The sequence below is a fragment of the Archocentrus centrarchus genome, chromosome 24 (genome assembly GCF_007364275.1).
Source record: "Archocentrus centrarchus isolate MPI-CPG fArcCen1 chromosome 24, fArcCen1, whole genome shotgun sequence".
Lineage (NCBI taxonomy): Eukaryota > Metazoa > Chordata > Actinopteri > Cichliformes > Cichlidae > Archocentrus > Archocentrus centrarchus.
In genome coordinates, this window is record NC_044369.1 from 19,904,610 (window position 1) to 19,930,095 (window position 25,486).

Consider the following 25,486-nt stretch of genomic DNA (forward strand, 5'->3'; position numbering starts at 1 on the left):
CAGCATCAGCATGTCACAACGCTGGGAGCAGCATACTACTGGCCACTTTTGGATCTCGGAGCTTCTTCAGGAATCACTGTCTGTGAACGCAGTTCACCGGGCCATCCACAAATGCTGGTTAAAGCTCTAGCATGCAAAGAAGAAGCCACATGTGAACATGATCCAGAAATGCTGCTGTCTTTGCTGGGCCAAAGCTCATTTAAAATGGACTGAGGCAAAGTGGAAAACAGTTTAAACATTTGATGTTTCCTGTGTTCTGTTGTGAATAAAATGTGTTTTATCAAATCTGCGAATCATTGACTTCTGCTTTTATTTACATTTTACACAGTGTCTCAACTTTTTTGGACTTTTTTGTTTTGTATTTGAAATCTTTTCTTACTGGTATGTTCAGCAGGAAGGGACACAATAGTTTATCCTTTAATCAGACTTACCATTTTCTCACTAGAGGTGCTTTTACACAGGAAAAAAAAACAAAAAAACAAAAAAAACGCACAACCTCAAACTATTAAGAAACTCAACAAAATGTAGAAACACCTGTGCAGGACCTCTGCACGGTGAAAATAGAGATGATAGAGACATCTGCTGGTCAAACTGTAGTTAATGCAACTGGCACGGGTACTCATGCAGAGAAGGACCCCTGTGAGACAGATAAATAATGATACTGGATTATTAATAAAGCATTAAGGTAAGGTATTTTACTGATATTGCAAATTAAATCATGCTGACATTTCTGTCCTTGTAACTTAAAATAACTGCATTCAAATAATTAATAATACTATTCTCCAAGCTTTCATAGTATGCATAAACATATTCAACACCATAAAATCTGACTAACTACTGGAATACCACTAGCCCCACATCTAAACCTTGCCAAATAACACCATGATTAAATGTCTGCTGGTAGATTAGAAGAATAAAGGTACACATTTTAATGAATTCAGATTAAATACAAATAACTAAAAAATTGCAGGAGTAAATGTAACAGTCACTCTTCCCCACCTAAAAGGTGGTGTGTGAGCTGGTCCAAATATTTTTGGGGGGAAACATTCGTTATAGTAGTTTATAAATGTTCCATCCTAACATGATTGAAAATCATTAAATATTTTCCTCTCAATTAAAAGGAAAGAAAAAAAAAAAAAGGATGAAAGACACAGGTGGTCAACTACTGCAAGTTACGTTATTAACCTTTAGGTGGCGTGATGTGGTTGGACAGCAGCTCCTCTGTCTGGTCTCATCCAACATGGCGCCGTCCGGGCCGGCTTCACCTCCAGCTCCCGCATCACTGGGCGGGTCCGCGGTGGGTTGGGCTGCCAGCCGTTGGGCACTTCCGGCGGACTCTGCGTTTAAATAGAGCTGCAGGACATCAGCTGCTACTATATTCAGCCCGTGCTGTGACAGAAAATAACCCGTAGTGCTAGCAAAACAGGCTGCTCTTATTTTTAAAAACGACAGAAATAATTTTTGGCCCCGAAGACTGTTTGATTGTTTTGGAGTTTTTTTCGTTTTTTTTGTTTTTTGGAGCAGTAGAGCGGAACAATAACGGTGGTTGCTCTCCTGACAGCCCGGCCGGTGCATCATTGTTGGGATTCCTCTGCTAGCCCTCGGACGAAACTGAGTAGCGGTAATGTGATGATGAGTCCCAGCAGAATGATTTAGGCTTTTCTCGACAGCGTTTGTTTACTGAGGTAGATTGTAAACAAAAACAGCCCGTGTGGCATAAGTGGCCTGGACTGTGGGAGGACCGATGGACTCGAGATGATGAGAGTGCATTTGAATGATCGGGTTTAAATTCTGATAAGCTGCAGTTTGTTTTTATGCTTTGAACTTGTAGACATCAGCAGAGTGTAAATCTTAAAATAACTTCCAACTTGGCGGAATATATGCTCAAAAATAACAAGTGTCACCACCCATTCAGAGCTGTAGGATAGTGACTAACGTATAACCGTGAGGCACTTAAGGATTTCAGGCATAAATAGTCTTATATTGTGTGGAATAAAATATATATGAATATATATATATATATATTCATACATATTCATGCAGGTCTTATGAAAAGTTATTTAGTGTAAATTTAATGAATATTGATTTGGCTTAGGTCTTTTTTTTCATTATAGATTTTCTGATATTTTGGAATATTTCACTTAAAACGCATTGAGGACAAATTTAATAACCTTTCAGGTCAGTTACAAATAGATTACACTGGCATAGATTTCTACCTGATCAATAATTGGCATTGATTATCAATACCTATTGGAGGCCTATCTGAGTCTAACTATAAGCAACCAGCAGCGATGTTCAGCTGGCTTGGAAACGATGACAGGAGGAAGAAGGAGCCAGAGGTCTTTCAGACAGTTAGTGAAGGATTGAAGAAACTCTACAAAACCAAACTCCTGCCGCTGGAGGAGAGCTACAAGTTTCACGAGTTCCACTCTCCGGCCCTGGAGGATGCTGACTTTGACAACAAGCCCATGGTCTTACTGGTGGGACAGTACTCCACTGGCAAAACGAGCTTCATACGGTATGTATGCTCACACACATGCAGGAAAAACCTCATATACACATAAGAAACATGCACAAGGAGATGTGGGAGAGGCTACAAAAAAGAAGAAGAAAGAGCCTGACACACCCAAACTGACTTTTCCAGCAGTTTGACAGCAATAGCGAGGAAGAGGAGGTCATAGTTATGCACACAAAGAAAAAAAGAAGAATGAGAAAAAAAATTGTGAGGAGGCACACCTCTGCATGCTTTATTGGATCCATAAAGAGTTTATTTAACATGATTCCCACACATTCAGACTTGTTGCATTTGGAGGGATCACTTCATGGTTCTGGAGGTGTGCATATGAAAGATCCATACTAAAAGATGGGCATTACTTTATGGGTATTGTTTAAAAAAATGTGTTCACTGGGAAAAAAGTTCAGGAAATGTTGGTATAAATTGTTTACTGCTGACTTTGTCTGGCCAAACATGCATTAATTATTGTGTAATTAAGCATAAAGTATACAATCATGTGCTCTGGATGCTTTTTTAATTCCTTTACTTAACTGCTCAATCTCCATAACTAACCGCATTTTCATGCCCTTGTAGACATTCTGTTATATTTGCCCCCCCCCCCCCCCGTACATTTTCAAGTTTGATGCAGGTCCCATTGCAGTTTAGACTGGTTGTTTATGTAAAGGAATTATTTAAACTAGTGTTGCTTATTTAAAGTTATTTGGACAAGGGTAACAACTACACAATAGCAGAGAGATACAACACTATGCCAGCCACATATGCTGGCTGAATGTTTAAAGAGATGATGAAAGACTTTAAAAGCAGTTCAATAATTATGTTTCCTATTAATGAAGAATTCTTTGTTTCCCTGGAATGAAAGTGGAGAATCAACAACAACAAAAGCAGAAAGGAGAAACAGCCGGCACACGCTATCAGCCAAATTGTTGTTTTTAACATCTGTATCGGCCCAGAATTTCACAATCGGTGCAGCCAGCACATATGCTGCTATTTGACTTTATGACTGAACTGGATCATTACTTTTCTGCATAACCTCATTATGAAATGTTGCTGTTCTGTCAGATCATATGACCTGGAATTAGTGTATGATGGTGAGAAATGTTAGCAGCTGGGTGTTGAGCCTCTTTTGAGCTGCAGTCCTGCTGCTAACATCTTGCCCCTTTGACACACACACACACACACACACACACACACACACACACACACACACACACACACACACACACACACACACACACACACACACACACACACACACTTGTGGAGAGTACTGGTAGGCAATTAGTGGGTTAAGCCTTTGAAAGCCAGAGAGTGGATGCTGTTAGAGACTTCCTGCTCTAAGACAGGACCACGCACACATCTTTGCCCTCTCTCTCTTCTTTCTTCTCAGTGTCTGATTCCTGCCTCCCTCTCTTACTCTCTCTCACTGACAGCACCCCAGTCAGCAGCCTGACCCCACACCACCGACACTGTAGCAGTAAGATGCAGAATGTGCAAACTGCTGAGTAACACTTGGATGCAGCTGCTGCGTCTCTTTTATTTCATGCCCCGGGGTCTCCCTCTGGGTTTGATGTGCTTGCACAGTCTGCCAAACTACAAACTATGAGGAGTGTTATTCTCTACTTTGCTAGAAGTTTATTTTCAGACTTGTATAGCCAGTTAATTTAAAATAATTGTGCATTTCTTAAAAAGATAAGTCACAGTAAATATCTTTATTACAATATTATTTGCCTTGATGTGAAAGTCAGAAAAAGAATGTTGGCCTGGCAGAAACAGGAAATGGATAGAAGACAAGAGATGCTGATGGAGGGTAATACAGACTGCCTTTGCAGTTATTTAGAGTTATGCAATCTGAAGTTCTCCTCAGTTTGGGGCTGAATTTATCGATTTTCCTTCTTGGTCTCATATTCTCTGTTTGGGGGCTTTTTAAAAAGCAAGGCAGTAACAGAATACACATTTTCCTTCAGCTTGGGAGATCATAAACTGAAAATCTGTGCTCTCCTCATGTGCCTAAATCTGTTTACCCTCGGATAAAGTTCAATGTGCTTCAGTCTTTTAAGCTCAAGAGATGCATCTTTGAGGGTAAGGATTTGTAAACTCCTCAGACTGAAAATTTTCAATTCCATCTTACTGTCAAATGAAAACTGATAGGATGTGAGCAGATGTGTATATCTGAAACGCACATGCATAAATTGTCTATATTATATGAGATATCATACTAACACAAGCATACTATTACACAACCTCTTTATAGATAGAAGAGCTCACTTTACAGACACGTGTGCATAGAGATGGCTCCACCAGGCACTACTGGCTCCTCTGACAAGCTCTGACAAGGTGGATGTATGTCTGTGGAGATCATCAATAAGAGCACCATCCTTACATCTGGTAGCAGTTAAAATGTGCACACATCCCACACTCTTTTACCTATAAATCTTTTTGCCTAAATTTTTTTTTTGTGGTCTGCACTAACATTTTTGGGATTGTGAAACTCAACAGAAACACACCAATCTTCATCTGCAACATGTGTGATGTCACTGACTCTACAGTCAGTAGAGTCAGTGACATCACCCGAAACATTTGAAATGGAAGTCAGCTGTAATGCCACAAGGGCAGTTTAGCTGTTCTTTGAGTTAGGTGTGATTTTTTTTTTTTTTGCAGCAAAACACACAAGTTTGTGCACAAAATGCATGCATCAAACTTAATGTTGTTGTTTCCAAGTCTTTTTCACTTCAGCAGTCTGTGATAGTCACTGAGTAAACAAGCCTGTTGCGAAGCTGTATATTAACTTTTTGTCTCCTAAGAAAAGGAAGACCAAATTCTTGCCTGTTTGCCTTAGTCCATGAGAATACCAGTACAGCTGTGTTCAGTGGTTAAAAATAATGTCTGATTGTGTGAGGTTGTGCAGCAGAATATTGAATTCAGTGTTTATTGACTTGCAGTTGGATCGGTTGTTTAATACCATTAGTGTCTAAACAGCTAATATGAACACGTACAGTGGGGGAAAAAAATTATTTCATCCGCTGCTAAATTTGTAAGTTTGCTCAAACAACAAAATGAACAGTCTCAAATTTTTATGGTAGTTTCATTTTAATGGCTATAGACAAAAAACAAAAATCCAGAAAAAACGTATCACACAAAAGTTATAAATTGTTTTGCATGTAAGTACATGCGATGTCTTCACCACATCCTTGACATCATCTGGAACGACAAAGTGCCCAACGCACAGGTTATTGCCCCCCACCATGTACACGCTGCTCAGGCAGTGCAGACTGTTCTGCCTAGGCGATGTGCACCGTATGGAGGACGGTCAGATTCCCAAGGACATCTTCTATGGTGAGCTTGCATCAGGCAAAAGACCCCAGGGTTGCCCCAAACTGAGATATAAAGATGTCTGCAAGCGTGACATGAAAGCTCAGAGATCTGGGAGGACACCGCAGCAAACCGCAGCAACTAGCGATGCCTGCTCAAGAAACAGCTAAAGACAGGTGAAGAGAAGATCTTAAACCTGGCAGAAGAGAGGAGAGCCATGTGGAAGGCGCGAGCACATGGACACTCCCTCATGTCAAACTACTGCACTCTATGCAGTTGAGATTGCCACTCCTGCATTGGTCTTATTAGCCACCGACAATCCTGTTCTAGCCTCACCACCACAAACTCTTAGGGTGTAGTGTCCATGGTCTACAAACGACAGAAGGAGGCCTACTACTTGATCCCCAAGCAAAGTATGACTTAGTATTCAGTGGAGAAACCCTTGATGGCAAACACAGCAGTAAGATGTTTCTTGTACATCTCAGGATGGATTTTGGACCACTCTAATTTATCCTTTAGGCTTCTTGGGTGCTGCTTGGCAACTTGAAGCTTCAGCTCCATCTACAAATTTCTTATAGGATTTAAGTCTGGAGATTGGATAAGCCACTTCATAACCTTAATGTGCTTCTTTCTCCACTCCTTGATTGTATGTTTTGGGTTGTTGTCATGCTAGAAGACCCATCTTCAGTGTTCTGGCTGAGGGAAGGAAGTTTTTGTCTAAGATTTTACAGTACATGGCCCCGTCCATTGGGCTCTCAATGCGGTGAAGTTGTTCTGTACCTTTAGAAGAAACGCAGCCCCAAAGCATAATGTTTCCACCTCCATGCTTGACTGTGGGCATGGTGTTCTTTGGGTCATGCTCAGCATTTCTCTTCCTCCAAACACAGAGGGGCAAGTTAATGTTAAAGAGCTTGATTTTGGTTTAATCTGAGCACAGCACTTTCTCCCGAGCCTTCTCTGAGTCATTTAGATGATCACTGGCAAATGGGCCTGTTCATGTGCATTCTTGAGCAGGGGGTCCTGGTGGGCACTGCAAGATTTCAGTTCATCACGGTGTGGTGTGTTACCAGTGGTGTTCTTGGTAACTGACTCAATAACCATCAATTGCCCAGACTTGATGGTTATTTTATTTCTTCTATTTTTGAATAATCATATAATCTAATAACAGTTGTCACCTTGTCACCAAACGTCTTGCTGTAGGTCTTGTAGCCCATTCCAGCCTTGTGCAGGTCTACAATCTTGCCCCTGATCTCCTTTGGCAGCTCTTTGGCAGAAGAAATTGATTCTGTGGACAGGTGTGCTTTATATACATAACGAGTTGAGGTCAGGAGTATCTATAATTGATTTAATTGATTGTAATCTGTATGTCACATGGACACACAACCAATTTGCAGGAGCCATATTTCTGGCTGGGTTTTAGGAGATCAAATACTTATTTCACTCAATGACAATCAATTTATAACTTCAATGTAATGTTTTTTCTGGAGTTTTTGGTATTCTATGATATTCTGTCTGTCTCCATTAAAATGAAACTACCATAAGAGACTATTCATTTCTTTGGACATGAGCAAACTTACAAATTCAGAAGAGATTAAGAATGATTATTAGTTCTCTGAAAACTCTCAAAACCCGAGTTAATCTTGTTCATCTGGACTGTGTGACTGTGGTTAAGCCAGGATCATATGATAATAACATTGACAGTCAGGTAAACCCCTCAGTTTTTGTTTTTGGGCACTTGAAATCAGTGAGGAAAAACAACAAAAAAGAAACAGAAATTTGTGCTTCGAAATAACAGATGCTTTAATATTGTTTAATATACTTTCAAGGCTTTTAATTCCACTTTATTGACAAAATTTCCCCATCCTTGCCACATCTGATTAAAAAAAAGCCCTTTTGTTAGTCCATGTGTTTACCAGCAAACTAAATTTTGCTTATTTTGGAGGTGGTCAGTGGCAGCCATCCAGCTTGTGATCATGTAAAATTCCCCTAATCTTGGTTCCAGGAGTATCTAATTCAAGGCAGACGTGTTTCCTGGTTATTTCTCAACTGTCTTGCAATCCAGACCAATTTCCTTTCAGCAGAATCACAATGAAAAAAATGCAGCAGAGCTTTGAAATTAGAGGCTGCAGATGCAATACAGGTTTTTTCTCTAAAGGTTGATGCTGGGATCAAATTTTATAATACAAATGTTTATATAACTTATGCATTTTTTATAATTGTAATATCTTGTAAAGTCTTCTTGTTCCTTCTTCACTATTGTTTTTTGTTTCTGCTAATCTTGAGGAATTATTTCAGCATACCTAAAAAGCCTTTTTTTCACAGTTGACTTCTTCTTACACGGTGATCAAAAACATGCCCCCTCTTATCTCGTTTTGCTAAATGCTATTTCTTGTCATCTCACCCACAGCTACCTGTTGGAGCAGGATTTTCCTGGGATGCGGATCGGCCCTGAACCCACCACAGATTCCTTCATTGCAGTGATGCACGGTGACATAGAAGGAGTCATCCCCGGCAATGCTTTGGTGGTTGATCCCAAGAAGCCCTTCAGAAAGCTGAATGCATTTGGAAACGCATTCCTCAACAGGTAGAATATTAGATGAGCGCAGCCACATTAATAATTACAGTCTTTGGTGGTGTGTATAGTAAGAAAACAAAATGTTAGGAGAAGGTGAAGTATGTAAACGCAGAGGGAAAGACTGAGCGCACAAGTGAGAATCCACACCACAGCTCTACATTCCTCTGTGATTGAATTTCCCTCCGCTCACTGGTCAGGCTGGTCTGTTAATGGCTGTGTGTGTGTGTGTGTGTGTGTGTGTGTGTGTGTGTGTGTGTGAGTGTGTGTGTGTGTGTGTGTGTGTGTTCTTATCTTTTCATTCAACTAACTTTTTAAATTCCCTATCATCATCATCATCATCATCATCATCATCATCATCATCATCATCATCATCATGTTTACATGTTACATGTCACATGCTTTGTCTTGGTCATGTTTCCTTTACCATGTTGCAGTGTTTTTATGAGTGTGTGTGTGTGTGTGCGTGTGTGTGACAGAGAGAGTGAGACAGCCAGCAATCTCTGCAGAGTCATCCTTCTGGTAAAAGGACACTGCCAAAAACTCTTATGGTAGCGTCCTCTGTGTGAGGATCACCGATGAAAGGAGACAGAAAAAAATTATCTCTCTATCAGTTCATATTTATTCAGCTGGATCAAACTAGGGAGAGCAGCAGAGATAGAGGAGAGAGAGTGTAACTGAGATAGGGGTCTGCTGATGGATGATGTTTGGTGTTCAAATATTTTACTGGAACTTTCTCTCTATCTCATCTTGTGTGTGTGTGTGTGTGTGTGTGTGTGTGTGTGTGTGTGTGTGTGTGTGTGTGTGTGTGTGTGTGTGTGTGTGTGTGTGTGTGTGTAGATTTGTGTGTGCTCAGCTTCCTAACCCCGTGCTGGAAAGCATCAGCGTAATTGACACACCAGGGATTCTGTCTGGAGAGAAACAGAGAATCAGTCGTGGTAAGAAACACACTCATCATGCTCACACTCTGTTTACGTTGTATGTGATTGTGTGTGTGGATGGGTATGTGTTCATTCTCTGGACCCATTCAGCTGCAGCCCCCCCTCCAGTCCTGCTGAACTCTGAACTACAATGTCAGCATTTCCTTTGGACGTGTGCGTGTGTGTGTTTGTTTTAGCTTTTGCTCTCAAGGGGATTATGCTTCATTCATTTCAAAGAACAGGAAGCTGTTACAAAAAAGATGAGCTTTAAATTTGCACTCTAATATGCACACGTGCGTCAACACTGCCTGAATTTTAACAGCTTTCATTTCCATACAAAACTAAACAGAGTAAAAACATGAAAAACAAAACTATAAGCTTCATTTGGATCAACTTTTATGTAATGTATACAAAAAGAGTTGCAGATGTACTTGCAGGTAGCCAAATGGTTGCACAGTATGCCATAAGTTAGATTATAGATTATACTTTATATACATTTGATTGAATTTTTAGGGGTCTGTGTTACATATTGTAGCCACTTTTGCCACCTCTTGTTTCATGTCTGCTTCTTCACTGTTGATTCTCTAAACAGGTGTTTGCTTATGAATGTGCTGAAAAGCATACACACGCATCCACACCAAAAAAAGCACATGCTTGGTTGAAAAAAATCAACAGCTCGCACACTGCAGGACTCCAGTTTTACCTACTGATTGCATCACAAAAGTTGTGCTGTAACATTTTGATTAAGCTTTTGATTTGATTCTTTAAATAGAAGCATAAAACCATCTAAGGTACAGTGGCGAGAGCACAATGTGATTCGATACCTTTTCTCTGGGGATGAGAGTCACATAAACAAGACCCCCAAATTCTTGACCTCTGTGGCAGATCTACTTGTTACTGGTACATTACAGTTTGGAGAGATGGACACAATACTATTTTATAAGATACAATGATGCAGATGTTTGTCACTGCACTAAAGTCGGGTATACACGGTGTGATTTTTGTTCCAGACAAAAGATGAACAACATTAGTCATTAGCTTTAGTTATGGCAGCAAAACTGCAGTTCTACCTTGCATACTAGAGATATTCAAAGCTTCATAACTGGCCAGTCAGAGATAGACGAGGATAAAATTATGACCATCTCAGTGTGATTGCTGCTGCAACTTATGTCTCCTAACCTCCCAATAGCAATTCAGCATGAAAAGATGTGCTGATCAATGCGACATTCGCATCTGTTTGTGTGTGTGAGATTGACAAGACAAACCTAAACAGAAAAAAATGTGTGAAAATGACTCTTTGAGGTTCCTACAGCTGTCCTCCAGCTGTTATCAAGATTGTGCCAAGAAGGACAAAGCATGGGGAAAAATAGTGAAAGAATTACAGTGCACTGTAGCCCCAGAGAGCAGTTCAACAAAATCATTAAAAGCTCAAAATTACCATGAGATTCATGCCTGTGATAAGTGGATGTAAACTTCTGGCCACAACTGCACATGAAACCTGTTGCTGTATCCAGGTTTATTGTATCCATGCCCACAGTGTGGCTTGTAATACATTTATAATATTGACAAAATCTCAGCGTATCGGTGTCTTGAGAAAGGGAAGTAGCTATGTTTTACTTTTAAAACATGCTCTTACACACACACACACACACACACACACACACACACACACACACACAAATAATTTCATTGAGCTGGTAGTGGTCAGAGCCCCAGTGTGGTGTGTGATAAAATGCAAAAAAGTGACAGCGTGAAGAGAAACTTCGGCATAAAAAGCTTTCAAGAACGCTCCCCAGCTGGCTCACAGGTTGATGTGTGTCTGGCGTGGCTGGCATTCCCAGCGCTAAACGGTGGCATTGCCATGCCAACCTCTGCTATTATTCATTCCAGCTCTTTTGTTAAAGTAAGTCTTAATTTATTCTATCCTGTATTTGCTCTCTTTGAATTTCTTTCAAAGATGGATGCTTTCTTGTCTTCCATTTCTTGTCTGGTTCCCCTTTTCTCCCTCCCATTAGGGAAGAACTAGCACTGCTTTGGTTTGCTATGCCAAGTAAAGCCTGAACTAATTGACTTTTGGGATATGTAATATTGACTGTCAGCATAGCAAATCATTGAATGCATGTATATTTGACAAATAAATATAACTGTTAGTACATTAGTACACGTTTTTGATGGGGCATGACTACATTTAGTGATTGTTTTAATATAATAATTTTCTACAGTCCAGCTCTTGAGAGCATTTGCTTTTTGTGCACGATCAATACCGTGACATCCAGAGTTCTGTCATAAGAGGATGCTTATTCAGTTTTTAATTGAAAACAAAAAGGTTCTGGTCACTGAGTTCAGCACATTACTTCATACCAGGGTTGGGTCTGCATGGATATTATTCATAACTTGAATGCTCAGATTTGCTTGTCATGAGAGTTTTGTTGTCTCCAGCTTTACTGTTGAGAAATGAATCAGTGATACATAACCACCGACTAAATATCAAATATTGTTGATTTGGAAGTAGTTAAAGTGAACCAGGCAGTCCAGTCCCAGCTCTGTTTCACCTTCTTTTTTTTTTTTTTTGGTGTCCAGTGATCGTGTTGTTAAACCAAATAAACAGCACAGTGAGGTGAAACACAGATACTCTATGTTCAACACAAAAAAATAAATACAAGCTAAACTTAACCTCTGCTGAGTCAGCACAGCTGTGTTTTCTCTGGGGAGTGTGTGTGTGTGTGTGTGTGTGTGTGTGTGTGTGTGTGTGTGTGTGTGTGTGTGTGTGTGTGTTCTCATCTTTTCATTCAGCTAACTTTTTAAATTCCCTATCATCATCATCATCATCATCATCATCATCATCATCATCATCATCATCATCATCATCATCATCATCATCATCATCATGTTTACATGTTACATGTCACACGCTTTGTCTTGATCAATTTTCCTTTACCATGTTGCATTGTTTTTATGAGTGTGTGTGTGTGTGTGTGTGTGTGTGTGTGTGTGTGTGTGTGTGTGTGTCTCCAGAAGAAGAGTTATCAGGCTATAGCAGCCTGCACAGATGTCTTTATGGAGGTATTGTAGATAATAATAAATCTTGGCAGCAACCAGCTGTAGAAGGCTTAAAATGATACCTTGACTTTGAAGAATTTATGGGCTTTTACATGTTCTTCACCAATCTTGTCACGTTGCTTTGGGAAAAGTTCACCTTCTTAATTGGCTATTTAAGCTAGTCTCTATTTGATGAAGTAGGTTGTAATATTTTCTGCACAGTTAGCTGCAATAATGGCAGTTCTTTCTAATCATAAACTGTATATAAGTGATAGATATAGAGGGCAGGTCTGAAAATGAAGCAAACATGGAGTTGCTTTGAACCTGCTTTCTCTTCAGTTGTCAGCTGGGACCACCTTCTCTGCTTGCACAAAGAACCTGATGAGCTGATGTCTCAGTTGCTAGTTGCAAATCTTTTTTTTTTTTTTTTTTTTTTTTTAAATACAACATGATGTTTATTTGTGTAGTTATGTTATTGTGGTCAGATAGAGTAAAATAAGTGATAAAGGAGAATATGGGTTAACGTGTGACACCTGCATTAACAAAGATGTTGATGACCAAAATGTTTGAGTGGAGGCTTCAAAACAGGATTCAGTACAGTGGCCGGGGCTGACATCAGCTTGGCTACATCCATCTTTTATGTACAGTCTATGTCCTTCACTGCCAAAACAAGATATTTCCAAATTTAGCCAACCTATGATTTCCTATAATTTTGGTAATCTTCTGATTACCTTCAGTCTCCACATTTAACAGTCCAAGAGCATAACTCTAGTGTCACCGTCAGGCCTCATAAGCTTCTTACCTTTACTCTAGCACCCGTGTCAGCATGTGTCAAGGCTGATGTTTTATGGACAGTGAAATGGCAGGTTATTTCGCTTTTGCCTTTCACTTAGGAACATTGCGACCTTCACAGGTGGACAATGGAGCTTAAAATTGAAGTGTTGCTTTTATCCCAGAACACGTGAGAAGTGCACTGGGTGAAGAATATTCCATTAGAATTTAAAAATATCAAGGTATCCATATCTTTATTAACACTCCGTGTTTTCTCAAGCAGCAGTGTGCCCTCTGTCCCATCTCAGCTCTGTTCACACAGGCCCTGCAGATGCAGCCCAAAATAAATGTTTTACATACTTAACGCTGCCACTGCTAAAGTTTTTCTCACATTCCAGTCATGAATTTATTCAACCTAAGTAAGATTAATTTATTCCTTAAAATACCCCCTTATTGTTAAAATTCTTGAAGCATTTGAAGCATTACATAAACACGACCATTTAACATAAGCAGCTCAGATATTTGGAAGTTTTGTTAAACACACAAAGCCACTGTAAAGTGTAAACCGTGCCATTTCTGGGACGAGCAGCAGTGCAGCAAGTATGTGAAAAGGAGGATTTTTATCACAGCTATGTACATAAGATCAAATTTTGATATTTTCAGAGCAAACAGCCTCTAAATGGAGCTCTAAAAGTTGTTGTTTTTGTTTTTTTTAATAGGCATAGCTTTAAAAAATCCATTTGCCATTCCCTAAATTAACAAAACTACTGCTTACTACCAACTCATAAAATTCCTCCTGGGTGTTATCCCTGATAATTAAATACTGTAGTATTGGACTGACTGGCTCTGTTGTGTGTCCTTCAGTGTTGGTTGGATACTAGAGCTTACTAATCCTTTGTTCTTTGTTTTCCTCTCATATCCTGTGGAATTCCTCCAGGTAAGAGAACATTTTGTCCTTGAGTGGGGTAGAAAGTCAAAGAAGTCAGTGGTGTGCGCCCACTGATGGACTCATTCATTAATTCATGTCTTTGTGTTTAACAAAGGAATGTATGAACACATTAACTCATTCATGCATTCATTATTCATGGCTTTCTTCCAGAATGCCGTGACTACAGTGCATTTGTATAGTTTAAACTGTTCATTAATAATCTTATGACAGATAGGAATAACAGTCTGTAGATTGAGGTTTCCCCCTTTATCATTCAGCTTTAAAAAGCCACTTTGTTTGAACCTTGGCAGCACTGTTTTCATCAGGAAACAGACATTCTTTTCTCTCAACATGTTGCAATATGGGCGTAATTTTTAGTGCCTCCTCTTTGACCTGCAACCATTGAGTTTGTCTTGGGAATATTGTTAAGTCATAAATGATGTTCCCATCCTAACTTGTTCTGACTTGTACCTCTAAAGCAGCATGAATGGTTTCAGTCTGTAGCTTCAGTGCTGTTGACCACCAGTATAACTAATAACTAATGTTAATTTGGTACTGGTACTGGATTTGACTAAAAGTTTAAGAGAGAAAAAGATATGCAATTTTTTCCGTATATCTTCTTTTTGTGTCCCATGTCTTGATATGTTACCTTCATCCAACCTGTTTTTCCCCTCTTAGGCTACGACTTTGCAGCTGTCCTGGAGTGGTTTGCAGAGCGAGTGGACAGGATCATTTTACTGTTTGATGCTCACAAACTAGACATCTCTGATGAGTTCTCAGAGGTGATAAAGGCCCTAAAGAACCATGAAGACAAAATCAGGTACTGTGGGATTCTATAATTTAGACCAAAGTTACATATTTCTTATTTTTTAAAACTAGTATATTAAATGTAACTGGGCATGCATGCAATATTAATGGGAATAGCTCATGGTCAGAATCAACACTGCCCTCTTCTCTTGTTTTCTCCAGAGTTGTGCTGAACAAGGCTGACCAGATAGAGACTCAGCAGCTGATGAGAGTGTACGGTGCCCTGATGTGGTCACTGGGGAAAATAGTCAACACCCCTGAGGTACACTAAACTACTGAAACAGATAGACATAGTTTCTGTGATGCCATTCATATGGTTTTACTACTGAGTATCAAGCCTATTAATCACAAAAATGCTCCCCAACATGTGATCCCTTCACCTTATGTCTAAATATTTTATTCACAGAAATGTAATGAGGTTTTTAAAGACTGATTTGAAGAAGTCCCTTTAGAGTGCAGTATTGAAATTAGGCCCTGGAATGTTAATCTTTGCAACCAGATATCTTCACACGAAGGAGCAAAATCTGTGGCCAAGGGGCAAGATTATTGGATTTCTTTTCTATTGTGAGTTCTGTTGGTATAGATCCATGTGGGAAGTAAAAGAGGGAGTGCCTTTGCTAAAATGCAATTTTTAAAACCACTGGTTGTTGTAGGATTTTTCAGCTATTACACATATTTGTGATCTGATATGCAGATCTGATATATACTGGTTTTTCCAGAAGCCCAGAAAAGACTAAATTTTGAGACTAGTCAGTAGGTTCCCAGATTACAGAAATGCTCAGGTTGTAGGAGTATTTCAAGACTTTTTAAAAAATTTTTTTATTTTTTTTAATGTAATAATCTGAGGAGCCAGGATCCATAGCCACAGTCATTTGAAGGACTACATAACATGGCTTTTTGTTTCCTGTGTGGAAGGAATGCATTTTGTTTTGAACCAATTTGCCTCCGATTTAATTTTTTTCTCTGTATCCCTCACTGACAGGTGATTCGCGTCTATATCGGTTCATTTTGGTCCCACCCGCTGTTGATTCCCGACAACAGGAAGCTGTTTGAAGCCGAGGAACAGGACTTATTTAAGGACATTCAGTCCTTACCGAGAAACGCAGCACTTAGAAAACTCAATGATCTGATCAAGAGGGCGAGACTAGCCAAGGTAAGGAACACCTGTGTCACAGGATGCGTTGAACTGTTGACGTCAAATTATGTTGGTGTTATTTAACATTTCCTACATTTAGCGCTGAGCTGTTACAACATGAGCTAAAATAGAGGGACTCCTGCTGACAGTATCACAGATCTGTGTGCTTCCTATTTATTGTGGTCATCTGTTGTTCAGCTGTTAACCTTGACAGAAAAAAATGTTTCACAGAACTAATAGAATTAGACAAATGACAGTGAATTGTTTCCCATTTCCTTTCTGGACAGGAAGTTGGGTATGAAAGGCGATAGTCCGCTGCCTGTTGTAGTTCGAGGAAACGCAGCGGATGCATGAGCACACATACTCAAAAACACACAGGTTTATCACTCTGAGAGTCGAGCACAGTTTTCCTGTTAGACAGCTGATGGGTGTTGGTGTGTTTTGTGAAGAGTTTCAAGGACACGAGGTAGACTCAGGAACATGTGTATCACCACAGTTACTGAACAAATGTGGGATTTCTCTTCTCTTCTTTTTTTTTTTTTTTTTTTTTTTTTTTTTTTTTTTTGCACATTTAGTTTGTGTTGAATACACATTTTAGTGGAGGCAAAAATGTCCAAACATGTATTAGCTTTTGTTAATTATTAAAAGAAATGTCCACAAAGGTAAGAGGAAAGTGGATGACTAATCTGGTGAAAGGAATATTAAGTCTTCCCGGGGTTTAATGGTTGCCACAGTGTGCTGCTTGTGTTACATTTTAGCCATTTGTCAGGAGTTCAAAAGTAATGCATTCTTAACAAGGAAGCCCGAGAACAGGAAACAATCAAACACAAAGAAACTGCTCATAATGTTTGTTTTAAAGTAATCTGAATATATACTTTATATCATCTGATAGATTTATTAGAGGCCTTCAGTTGTGTGCCTGGTTAAATATCACAGTTAGAGGTGTTTTTTCTTTTACTTGTTTTGCATCCTTTTTTTTTTTCATGTCTCATGTGTGCTTTAAAAAAAATCAGTCCCATGACATTTAATAAGTGACTTTTTTTCCTGTCATAGAGAGTTAACAGTTAACCAGCTCAGTTCAACTTGATCCTTTTGGTTTCTTTAGCTACAGTTTTTTTTTTTTTTTTAATTCATCTTTTCCCCTCTGCATGCTTGGTTGTTTATTTGTAGCAGACTCTGGAGCATCATAACAGCCAAGATTATGAAGAGAAACCATCTCTCTCTCAGCAGAGGTTTATAAAGAATTAGCAGTCTAAAAAAATGCACATTTTTAATCTTTTTGTTTCCTGCTGAGCGTTTTCTGCTCCCATCCATGAATAAACATCAGTTATCAGCGGTAACACGTATGGCCGTCTCAACAACAAATAAAAGCTTAATGACTCTAAACGTTAGAAATTCAAACACAGTTGTTTGAACTTTCCATGTGAAGTTATTGATTACTCCCTTGATTTACAGGTCCACGCCTATATAATCAGCTCACTGAAAAAAGAGATGCCCGCTGTGTTCGGGAAGGAGAACAAGAAGAAAGAGCTGATCGGCAGCCTCGGAGACATCTACAAACGCATTGAAAGAGAGCATCAGATATCACCTGGAGATTTTCCCAATCTGAAAAAGATGCAGGTAGGCAGCAAAGCAAAGGATCAAGGTTAATAAATGAAGTTTCCACATAAATGGTGTGAACGCAGGGGCTTAAAACGATTTGTGTATAACTATAACTTTAACTTGTGTGTTTTTTAATAGAGATGTAGTAATAATCGGTGTATTGAAATGCAAAGAGAAACAAAGTAGGAAAAGATTCACTGTTTCCTGTGCTAACCACTGAATTACAGCAGGCTCAGCAGAGACTTTAATTGATGAGGGAAATGCTGATCATTAGTTTTTATTAACTTCAATTTTGTAAAGAGGAAATGAGCCATACATGTAAGATTGATCTTTGTTTACTGCACAGATGCACCTGTCTGGCACTGCCTCTGGTGTTGTAGACCATACTGTACATTCCAATGGGTGTCAGATTGTGTTGTATACCACTCACTTATAAGCCCATCAAAAGACGGGATGTATTATATGAACACCTTCTTTGAAGTGTCCGCTCAATAACTCAAGAAGCGTTCGGCCTACACTTACCAAACTTCATGTGTAGATAGCTTTTGACCAAAGCAAGGTTGGGATTATATATGGGGTCACTGGGGTTAAGGTCAAGGCTACTGTTACTAAAAATTGAAAAATGGTATCCACTCAAAAACTGGGTGACGTTGAACAGGGTTAATACAGTGCAACAGGTGTATTTTACCCCGCTAGGTGGTGCTCTTGTCCTAGTTGTACTTTAAATATTACTAAAGTAATACTCTTTTAGTATTACTTCAGTGCCTTTAGTTAAGTAGATTTTCTGAATACAATCAGCAAGAAATATATCTGTGCTGAGAGTATAGCTCTGCAGCTGTAGATTATAATCTAACACTAAACTTGTGATTTTTGTCTTCCAGGACCAACTCCAAGCTCAGGATCTCACCAAATTCCAACCTCTGAAACCCAAACTCTTGGAGGCAGTCGATGACATGTTAGCAAATGACATTGCTAGCTTAATGGTCCTGGTCCGGCAAGAAGAAACCCAGCGGCCTAACCCAGTTGTGAAGGGCGGTGCATTCGATGGCACGTTGGACGGCCCATTCGGTCACGGGTATGGCGAAGGAGCTGGTGAAGGCATTGATGAAGCAGAGTGGGTCGTTGCTCGTGACAAACCTGCTTATGATGAGATTTTCTACACGTTATCTCCTGTCAACGGGAAGGTAACCGGAGCCAATGCCAAGAAGGAGATGGTGAAGTCAAAACTGCCCAATACGGTGCTCGGGAAGATCTGGAAGCTGGCAGATATCGATAAGGATGGGATGCTCGATGATGAGGAGTTTGCTTTAGCCAATCATCTGATAAAGGTGAAACTGGAGGGACATGAACTACCATCAGATCTGCCTGCACACCTGGTGCCTCCTTCTAAGAGGAAAATACCTGAATAAATATAATTCAGATTACCCATTACCTGCCCAGCCCCTAGAACCTGTGAGTAGCCCCTCACCCCTTCCCCAGAGAAAATGATCTTTAATAGAAGAGGTGTCATCCTGTAGCATTACAGCAAAAGAAAAAAAAAAAAGAAGACAAGTAGAGCTCATTTCAAAATTCATTCCTGCTCTGTTGCTGTGATCATCTCATCTGTAGTCTTAATTTAAGCGACCAATATAGTCGAATAAACATTCATGAGACTGTTAGCGTACTGGCTGCAAGCTTTGCCTAATGAAAAAAAAAACCCAGCTAACTTTATCACTACTTTAGGATTAAACCTGTTAACTTTATAAAATTAAACAGCTTTTATCAGTTTTTCAAGTATGCAAAACATGACTCAGCTGTTTTGTAAAGCAGAATACTTGATAGAGTAGGTCAGATGTTAGACATGTGAGTTCAGTTAAAAGAAGAAACACTGGAATATAAAACATATATACATTTATCTAAACTGCTGGAAAACATGAGAGAAAAAAACACATTATTTTTGGCTGAGTGGTCGTGCTCTTGTTCATGGTGACATATTAAACAACTACAAAGGCCGACGGTCTCCTGAGAAGCAACAACCTGATAACAGAATGAAAACAATATCCTAAAAAGAAACAGGACTGCATTTCTTGTTAAACGTGACGCGCTGTTGTTCGTATTCGTGTTTATGACATCACCATCACTTAATGTCGCACATGACTCGACCTTGTGCTTTAGACGAGGGAACGTACCTCTAATGGGGAACGAGTGGTTTGTTACCTGTGTGATTTCTCAGTAGTTCAGAATCTCATTAACATGTACTGATGCTGTGATCATAATAACAGACCATATTATGGGCATCGTTTGGAAAAGAGTGCGCCAGCATGCTCTGAACAACTGTATTGGTCGGACTTTAAATTTTGAATGTGCACACGTTTATTGTTCTGTGTGGACACATCCTGGCTATTGTATGTATGTACAATGGTACCTGACCACATGTATCAGTGTTATTATTTGTAATATGATGTAGTATGTATTCTTAAGAGAAGCATTACAAAAGCTACTGAGGCTGGAGTATTTCAGTGGGATGTCAACTGAAAATTGATCAGCTATTATTCACCTTCTAAATAACCTAACGTAATTGTCTGAAAGGACTGTTTGCTTATATTGTGGTGACACTAACTGACACACTTTAAATGTTTCTTTATGTTTTTGCTGGAAACGTTCCATGTCATGCATTTAAATTGTATACATGTAATAAACATAATTCTTCTTTGCCAAGTTTCTGATCATCACTCTAATGGCATACCAGTACGTGCGCGTGTGTGTGTTAGCATGTTTGTTAGCAGAGGTCTTAACGAGTGTATCATACGATATAAACTCAACTAATTAAAATTGGATTCCCACATGACAAAAATCCAAAATATTTCCAGTTCATAGCCGTTTTCTGACTCTCGTGCTTTTCCATGCTGTTACTGTGAATCAACTGTATGTAAGAAGACTGCATTCCATTAACTCAAGTTGGGAAATCATGCACGCGTTATCCCATGTGCTGGCTCAAGTTTCAGAGATGAGCCAGATTGGACTTGTGAAAAAGAAGCTTGTTGGATGTGGATTCTCATGAAATTGGCAAGTTGTTTTCGTACCCTGACAGAGTGCAACATGAAGTCCTGTGTAAACACATTTAAGTGGAAACACTAGCATTACAGTATTTTGGCTGTTTTTAGGCTGGTGATGCATTGCTTAAATCTGTCTTTCACTGATTTTCTGTCAAACAGCCCGACAGTGTAATAAAACTCATATGTAATGACTAAGTGTCGACTCTATTTTCAGAAGAAAATCAAACATCATATATGCAGTATGTGTTTTAAGTCTGTTATGAATAGCTTCAGCCCATCTTGCAGTGAGAAAATATACATGTAAATCCTTAAATCCTCATAGATACAGACAAGAACTACTGTACAAAGAATGGAGTCAATTTAATTTTTTAATGTCTCCCCTGACAAAATGCTAAATGGGAAAAGATTTGGAAAAATAGTCATAAATGTCATGAAATTAATTTTAGTCAACCCTGTTGTTGTCAGTAAGGCCAGGAGCAACCCTCATATGTAAATTTTAGAAGAATTTATTTTCAGAAGAGTATTAGGCAAGACATGCTAAAAAATAATGTGCACCCTCTTTCAATTGTAAGGTTGTCTATCAGGACATAATAAAAAAGAAAATCTGGTCCTCATCAGGTATTAAAATGATTTAAATACAACCTCAAAAGAACAACAGTACATAACACATTAAACATTATTATTATACATTATTAGACTGTCGTTATTTAACAGAAACTCAGACAAACTGCAGAGGCAGTTGGTGGAAAAACTAAGCAGACCCCGTGATTCAGTGTCGTGTAGAATCACCTTTAGCAGCAATAACTCAAAGTCATCATTTTCTGTATGACTCCATCTGTCTCTCACATCATTGTGGGGGAATTTTGGCCCACTTTTTTTGTTTTTTAACATTACTTCAGTTTATTGAGGTGTGCAGGGATTTGTAGGAATGTGGTAGGCATCATGCGCAGCTCTCTTATGGTTGAGGTACAGACTTTTTCTTTTCCAGCCACTCTGTTGTAGATGTGCTGCTGTGCTTGGGATCTTTGTCCTGTCGCACAACCCAGTCTCAGTTTCAGCCGATCTTTAGCTTTTCAGACAGATGACCTTTCTTTAGTATACAGAGGAGTTCATAGTTGACTCAGTGACTTCATGGTACCCAAGTCCCATTGCTGCAAAACAAGCCCAAATCATCACTCCTCCACCGCTGTGGTTAACAGGTGGTATGAGGTGTTTATGCTGATATGCTGCGTTTGGGTTTCTCTAGATGTGGTGCTGTGCATTATAGCAAAACATCTCTTTTTTTTTTTTTTTTTTTTTTTGCATTTTCTTTGAGCATTGTAAAGGAAGACCTGGGTTGAATTGGGTGGGACCGTCACTCTTGGGAATATTAGCAGCTGTCTTGAATGTGCTCCACTTGTAAATAATCTTTCTAACTGCAGAATGATGGATTTCAAATTCTTTGGAAATGGCCTTGTAACCCTTCCCAGATTGATGAGCAACAGTTGCTTCTTTAAGATCATTGCTGATGTCTTTCCTCCTCGGCACGGAGTAACACACGCCTGAATGCTCCGAGCGGCACACTGCCAAAAATTCCACTCACACTTACTAATGATCCATTAATCCAGAGCAGTTGATTAGCAGCAGGTATTTTTGTTAAATAAATAATGTGTCCTGATAAGTAAAACATTAGAATTGAAAGACGGTTTACTTTCACTTTCACATAACTGTAAATATTCCCCTCCTATCTGACTGTAAATTAAACTAATACAGAAAGCAATGAGCATTCTATGTATGTCTGTTCTGTGTTCTCCATGGGCTCTTTCTTATCTCAGATTCAGTTTTGATCTTTTTTTCTTCTTCAACTAATGTCTTAAAAGTGTTTAGCTTGGTACATGAGGGCACATTTCATGATTATATCACAGATGTGTCTAACAGGGACCACAGCCTGACATGAACTCCAAGCGACAGGAAACCAAGCATGGGACCGCAAGCATTATTGTATTATCGAGGGACTTCCAGATGCATGTATGTGGTTTTGTGTGTGACAGGAAGCCAAAACATCCCTCTCTAATAAGACTTAAAATTCCTCCTACACACACACACACACACACACATATATATATATATATATATATATATATATATATACCACATGAAGGGAAGATGCAGCTCTCTTTTCTTGCACACAGGAAGTTCTGTTTTTCTTTTGCACCTTGACCTCTATCATTCTCTCTCTCATGCACACACATGTGCATCCTTCATTGCAATGTGCTAATATTAATGTTTTCACATTAACGTTACTTGTGTAGTTCAGTTTTTGTAAGAATTAATTTTTTCATTAGTTTTTATTATCAGTGCTGTTCGTTTAAAAAAAAAAAAAACTCAGATGGATGTTTCAGTGATAGGTGTGCACACATGGTGATATAAATGATCCAACAGCATAAACTCTTCTTAGTGAATATTTTTGGTTGTGTATTCAAACCACCCCTAGATCATAAAAAAGAACAGTATATGATAAACAAAAATTTGTGATCAGAAACACAAATAACTCTCTGTAACCTTTTTTTCAAGTGGAGTTTTTTTCTCTTTCCTGCAAACTATGGAAAAATGTGACGGGATAACGGATACAAACCTGTGAGGAGGAAAAGCACTGCAAGTCAAAAACAGCTGAAATGTGTTTGTCTCCGTTTTCGGTTGGTTGTTTGTCTTTTCGGCAGGAAAACGCAGTATATTTCTGAGCTGGTTCCTGTTTTACTAAACATGGCACATCTGTCAGCAGTGATGTGTGAACATGTGACTGTGTTTGAGTACAGTGGATGTGCGTGATTGATGTGTATGTTTGTCGGGTGGAGAAGCACGCACGAGGAAGCCGTACATCAAGATGAATTGTGCCAGCTCGAGTCGACTGGGAGAGCAGCGGGTGGGGGGGTGATGATCTTTATCTCACGTGTTGCAGGCGAGATGGTGACGAGATGTGGTCACAAACATCTACGGGTCTTTCACAGAATTTGACTCATGAAGGTGAGAATAAAAATTATTAACCAACAGACCGAAGACTTAGAAATAAGTACTGTACAATATGCACGTGCAGTCCAAATACATAAAATCAAACTATATTAAATAAATATTTTTTAAAAATGACCAAATATTACATAAAGCAGAAGGAAAATATATTATAAAGGACATTTGAACTTACAGTTGTGTATAAATGCACAGATTATCTACATTTGCAAAATACCAAGCTGTTAAAATGGGTAATGTGCTGACATACTCACACTGTAACATGTCTCAATAAAGCAAATATCTAATCAGCCAGGTACATGCCATTAACTCAGTGTGCATCTGTAGGGTTCACAAAGAATAGTTTAAATTTGCTCAAGAAATGGCAAAAGTCATGGACTCTTCAATGCAACCTGCAACTCTTGAGGTCAGGGTCTAGTTCTGCTCACTCCTACAGGTTGGTATATCACTGCTAACCCCACTGCTGCTCTGCGCGGGCCTGCCAGCAGGCATGTCTTACCTGTATGACACATGGTGTTGGCAGCTGCATCTTTCCATCTGTCATCTCTGAGATTCACCATGAGGATGCAACTTGTGGAAAGTTCACACTATCATACCCATCATCGCTTTGAAGGTGCACTGACCAGCCAGTGGGAGTCACTATAGTGCTGCAGCAACGACATGATGCGTCACTGTTTCCACTGGCAAACACCACAAAGTTCAAAGAAAAGTTTAGACTAAAGTGTCTTAGTAGTTTGTTAATGCTTCTCCAATTCTCTGAGAGAGATGGGCACTATTGTTTGTTCTGATGATGATGCTGATGGTGGTGGGGAGCACTTTCTGACATGTCAGCCAAAGTCTTCCATAGATGTTCAGGGAATACATAGAGGCCTCAGAAGATACTTTCACCAAAATAAAATCTTTCATAACTTTGCTGATTGTACACTAACCCTTCCCACTAAGTACCCAGGACAACACCAACACCAGATCCTGTTGCTGTTGGGGTCAATTCTTCAGATTTTTCCTTTAATTCTTTGATTTGTCACCTGTCTGCATAAAGGACCACACCAGGGATGTCCCGCTGTACCTCTCCAACCTTTATAATTGACGCATCCACTTATGAGTCAACTATAAGCAATAAGCAATAAGCAGTATGTGTGTGTGTGTGTGTGTGTGTGTGTGTGTGTGTGTGTGTGTGTGTGTGTGTGTGTGTGTGTGTGTGTGTGTGTGTGTGTGTGTGTGTGTGTGTGTGTGCCAGAGGGTGGAATGGTCACAGAGTTGGCACCCCACTGCTAATTGCCTTGTTTCCATGGACAGAAAGTGTGAGAGCAGCAAGACAGAATCCAACAGTAGGATAAAGTTCAACTTCAAGTTTGTTATTGCTGAGAATATTTTTATCAAAACTAATTTAATTAATCCATGAAATCTTATATATGAACTGTTCTGTGTGTCTGCCAGGGTCCATCCAAATTTTCTTAAACATGAATAGATAAATAAAGACCTGAATGAATTCAAATGCAGCAACCAGGATAGATAGACGTACTGCTTGCATCTGGTGCCTGATATACATAAATATAAGGATGCAGCACATTCTTCAAATGTGTTTGAGGTGAGAGCAGGTGACTTCAGTGAACTATTAAAAAATACAGAAGCTGCTCGAGACTTTAAATTAGTTAATGCTGGGTCACCTGTGACTGCTAGGTTTGTTTGTCACTGTCACATAATGTGTGGCTGAAGGAAAGCATCAGTGCATGAGTGTGTGTGTGTGTGTGTGTGTGTGTGTGTGTGTGTGTGTGTGTGTGTGTGTGTGTTCTTATCTTTTCATTCAACTAACTTTTTAAATTCCCTATCATCATCATCATCATGTTTAC

The 25,486-nt window shown here is 39.3% G+C and overlaps 1 protein-coding gene across 1 annotated transcript; it reads left to right on the forward strand.

Moving 5' to 3' along the window:
• Nucleotides 1-1,327: 1,327 nt before the first annotated feature.
• Nucleotides 1,328-20,295, forward strand: ehd3 (EH-domain containing 3). Its single transcript, XM_030721114.1, has 8 exons — nucleotides 1,328-2,518; nucleotides 8,232-8,408; nucleotides 9,237-9,334; nucleotides 14,733-14,874; nucleotides 15,024-15,123; nucleotides 15,844-16,014; nucleotides 17,452-17,616; nucleotides 18,480-20,295. The coding sequence occupies exons 1-8, from the start codon at nucleotides 2,292-2,294 to the stop codon at nucleotides 19,005-19,007; spliced, it is 1,608 nt and encodes a 535-aa protein (XP_030576974.1). The 5' UTR covers nucleotides 1,328-2,291; the 3' UTR covers nucleotides 19,008-20,295.
• Nucleotides 20,296-25,486: the final 5,191 nt, after the last annotated feature.

Excerpts from the sequence above, each read along its gene's own strand:
- ehd3 (XM_030721114.1), top strand. The coding sequence starts at position 2,292 with ATGTTCAGCTGGCTTGGAAACGATGACAGGAGGAAGAAGGAGCCAGAG. Across the intron at positions 8,409-9,236 it reads GGAAACGCATTCCTCAACAG|ATTTGTGTGTGCTCAGCTTC; the intron begins GTAGAATATTAG and ends GTGTGTGTGTAG. Across the intron at positions 9,335-14,732 it reads GAAACAGAGAATCAGTCGTG|GCTACGACTTTGCAGCTGTC; the intron begins GTAAGAAACACA and ends TTCCCCTCTTAG.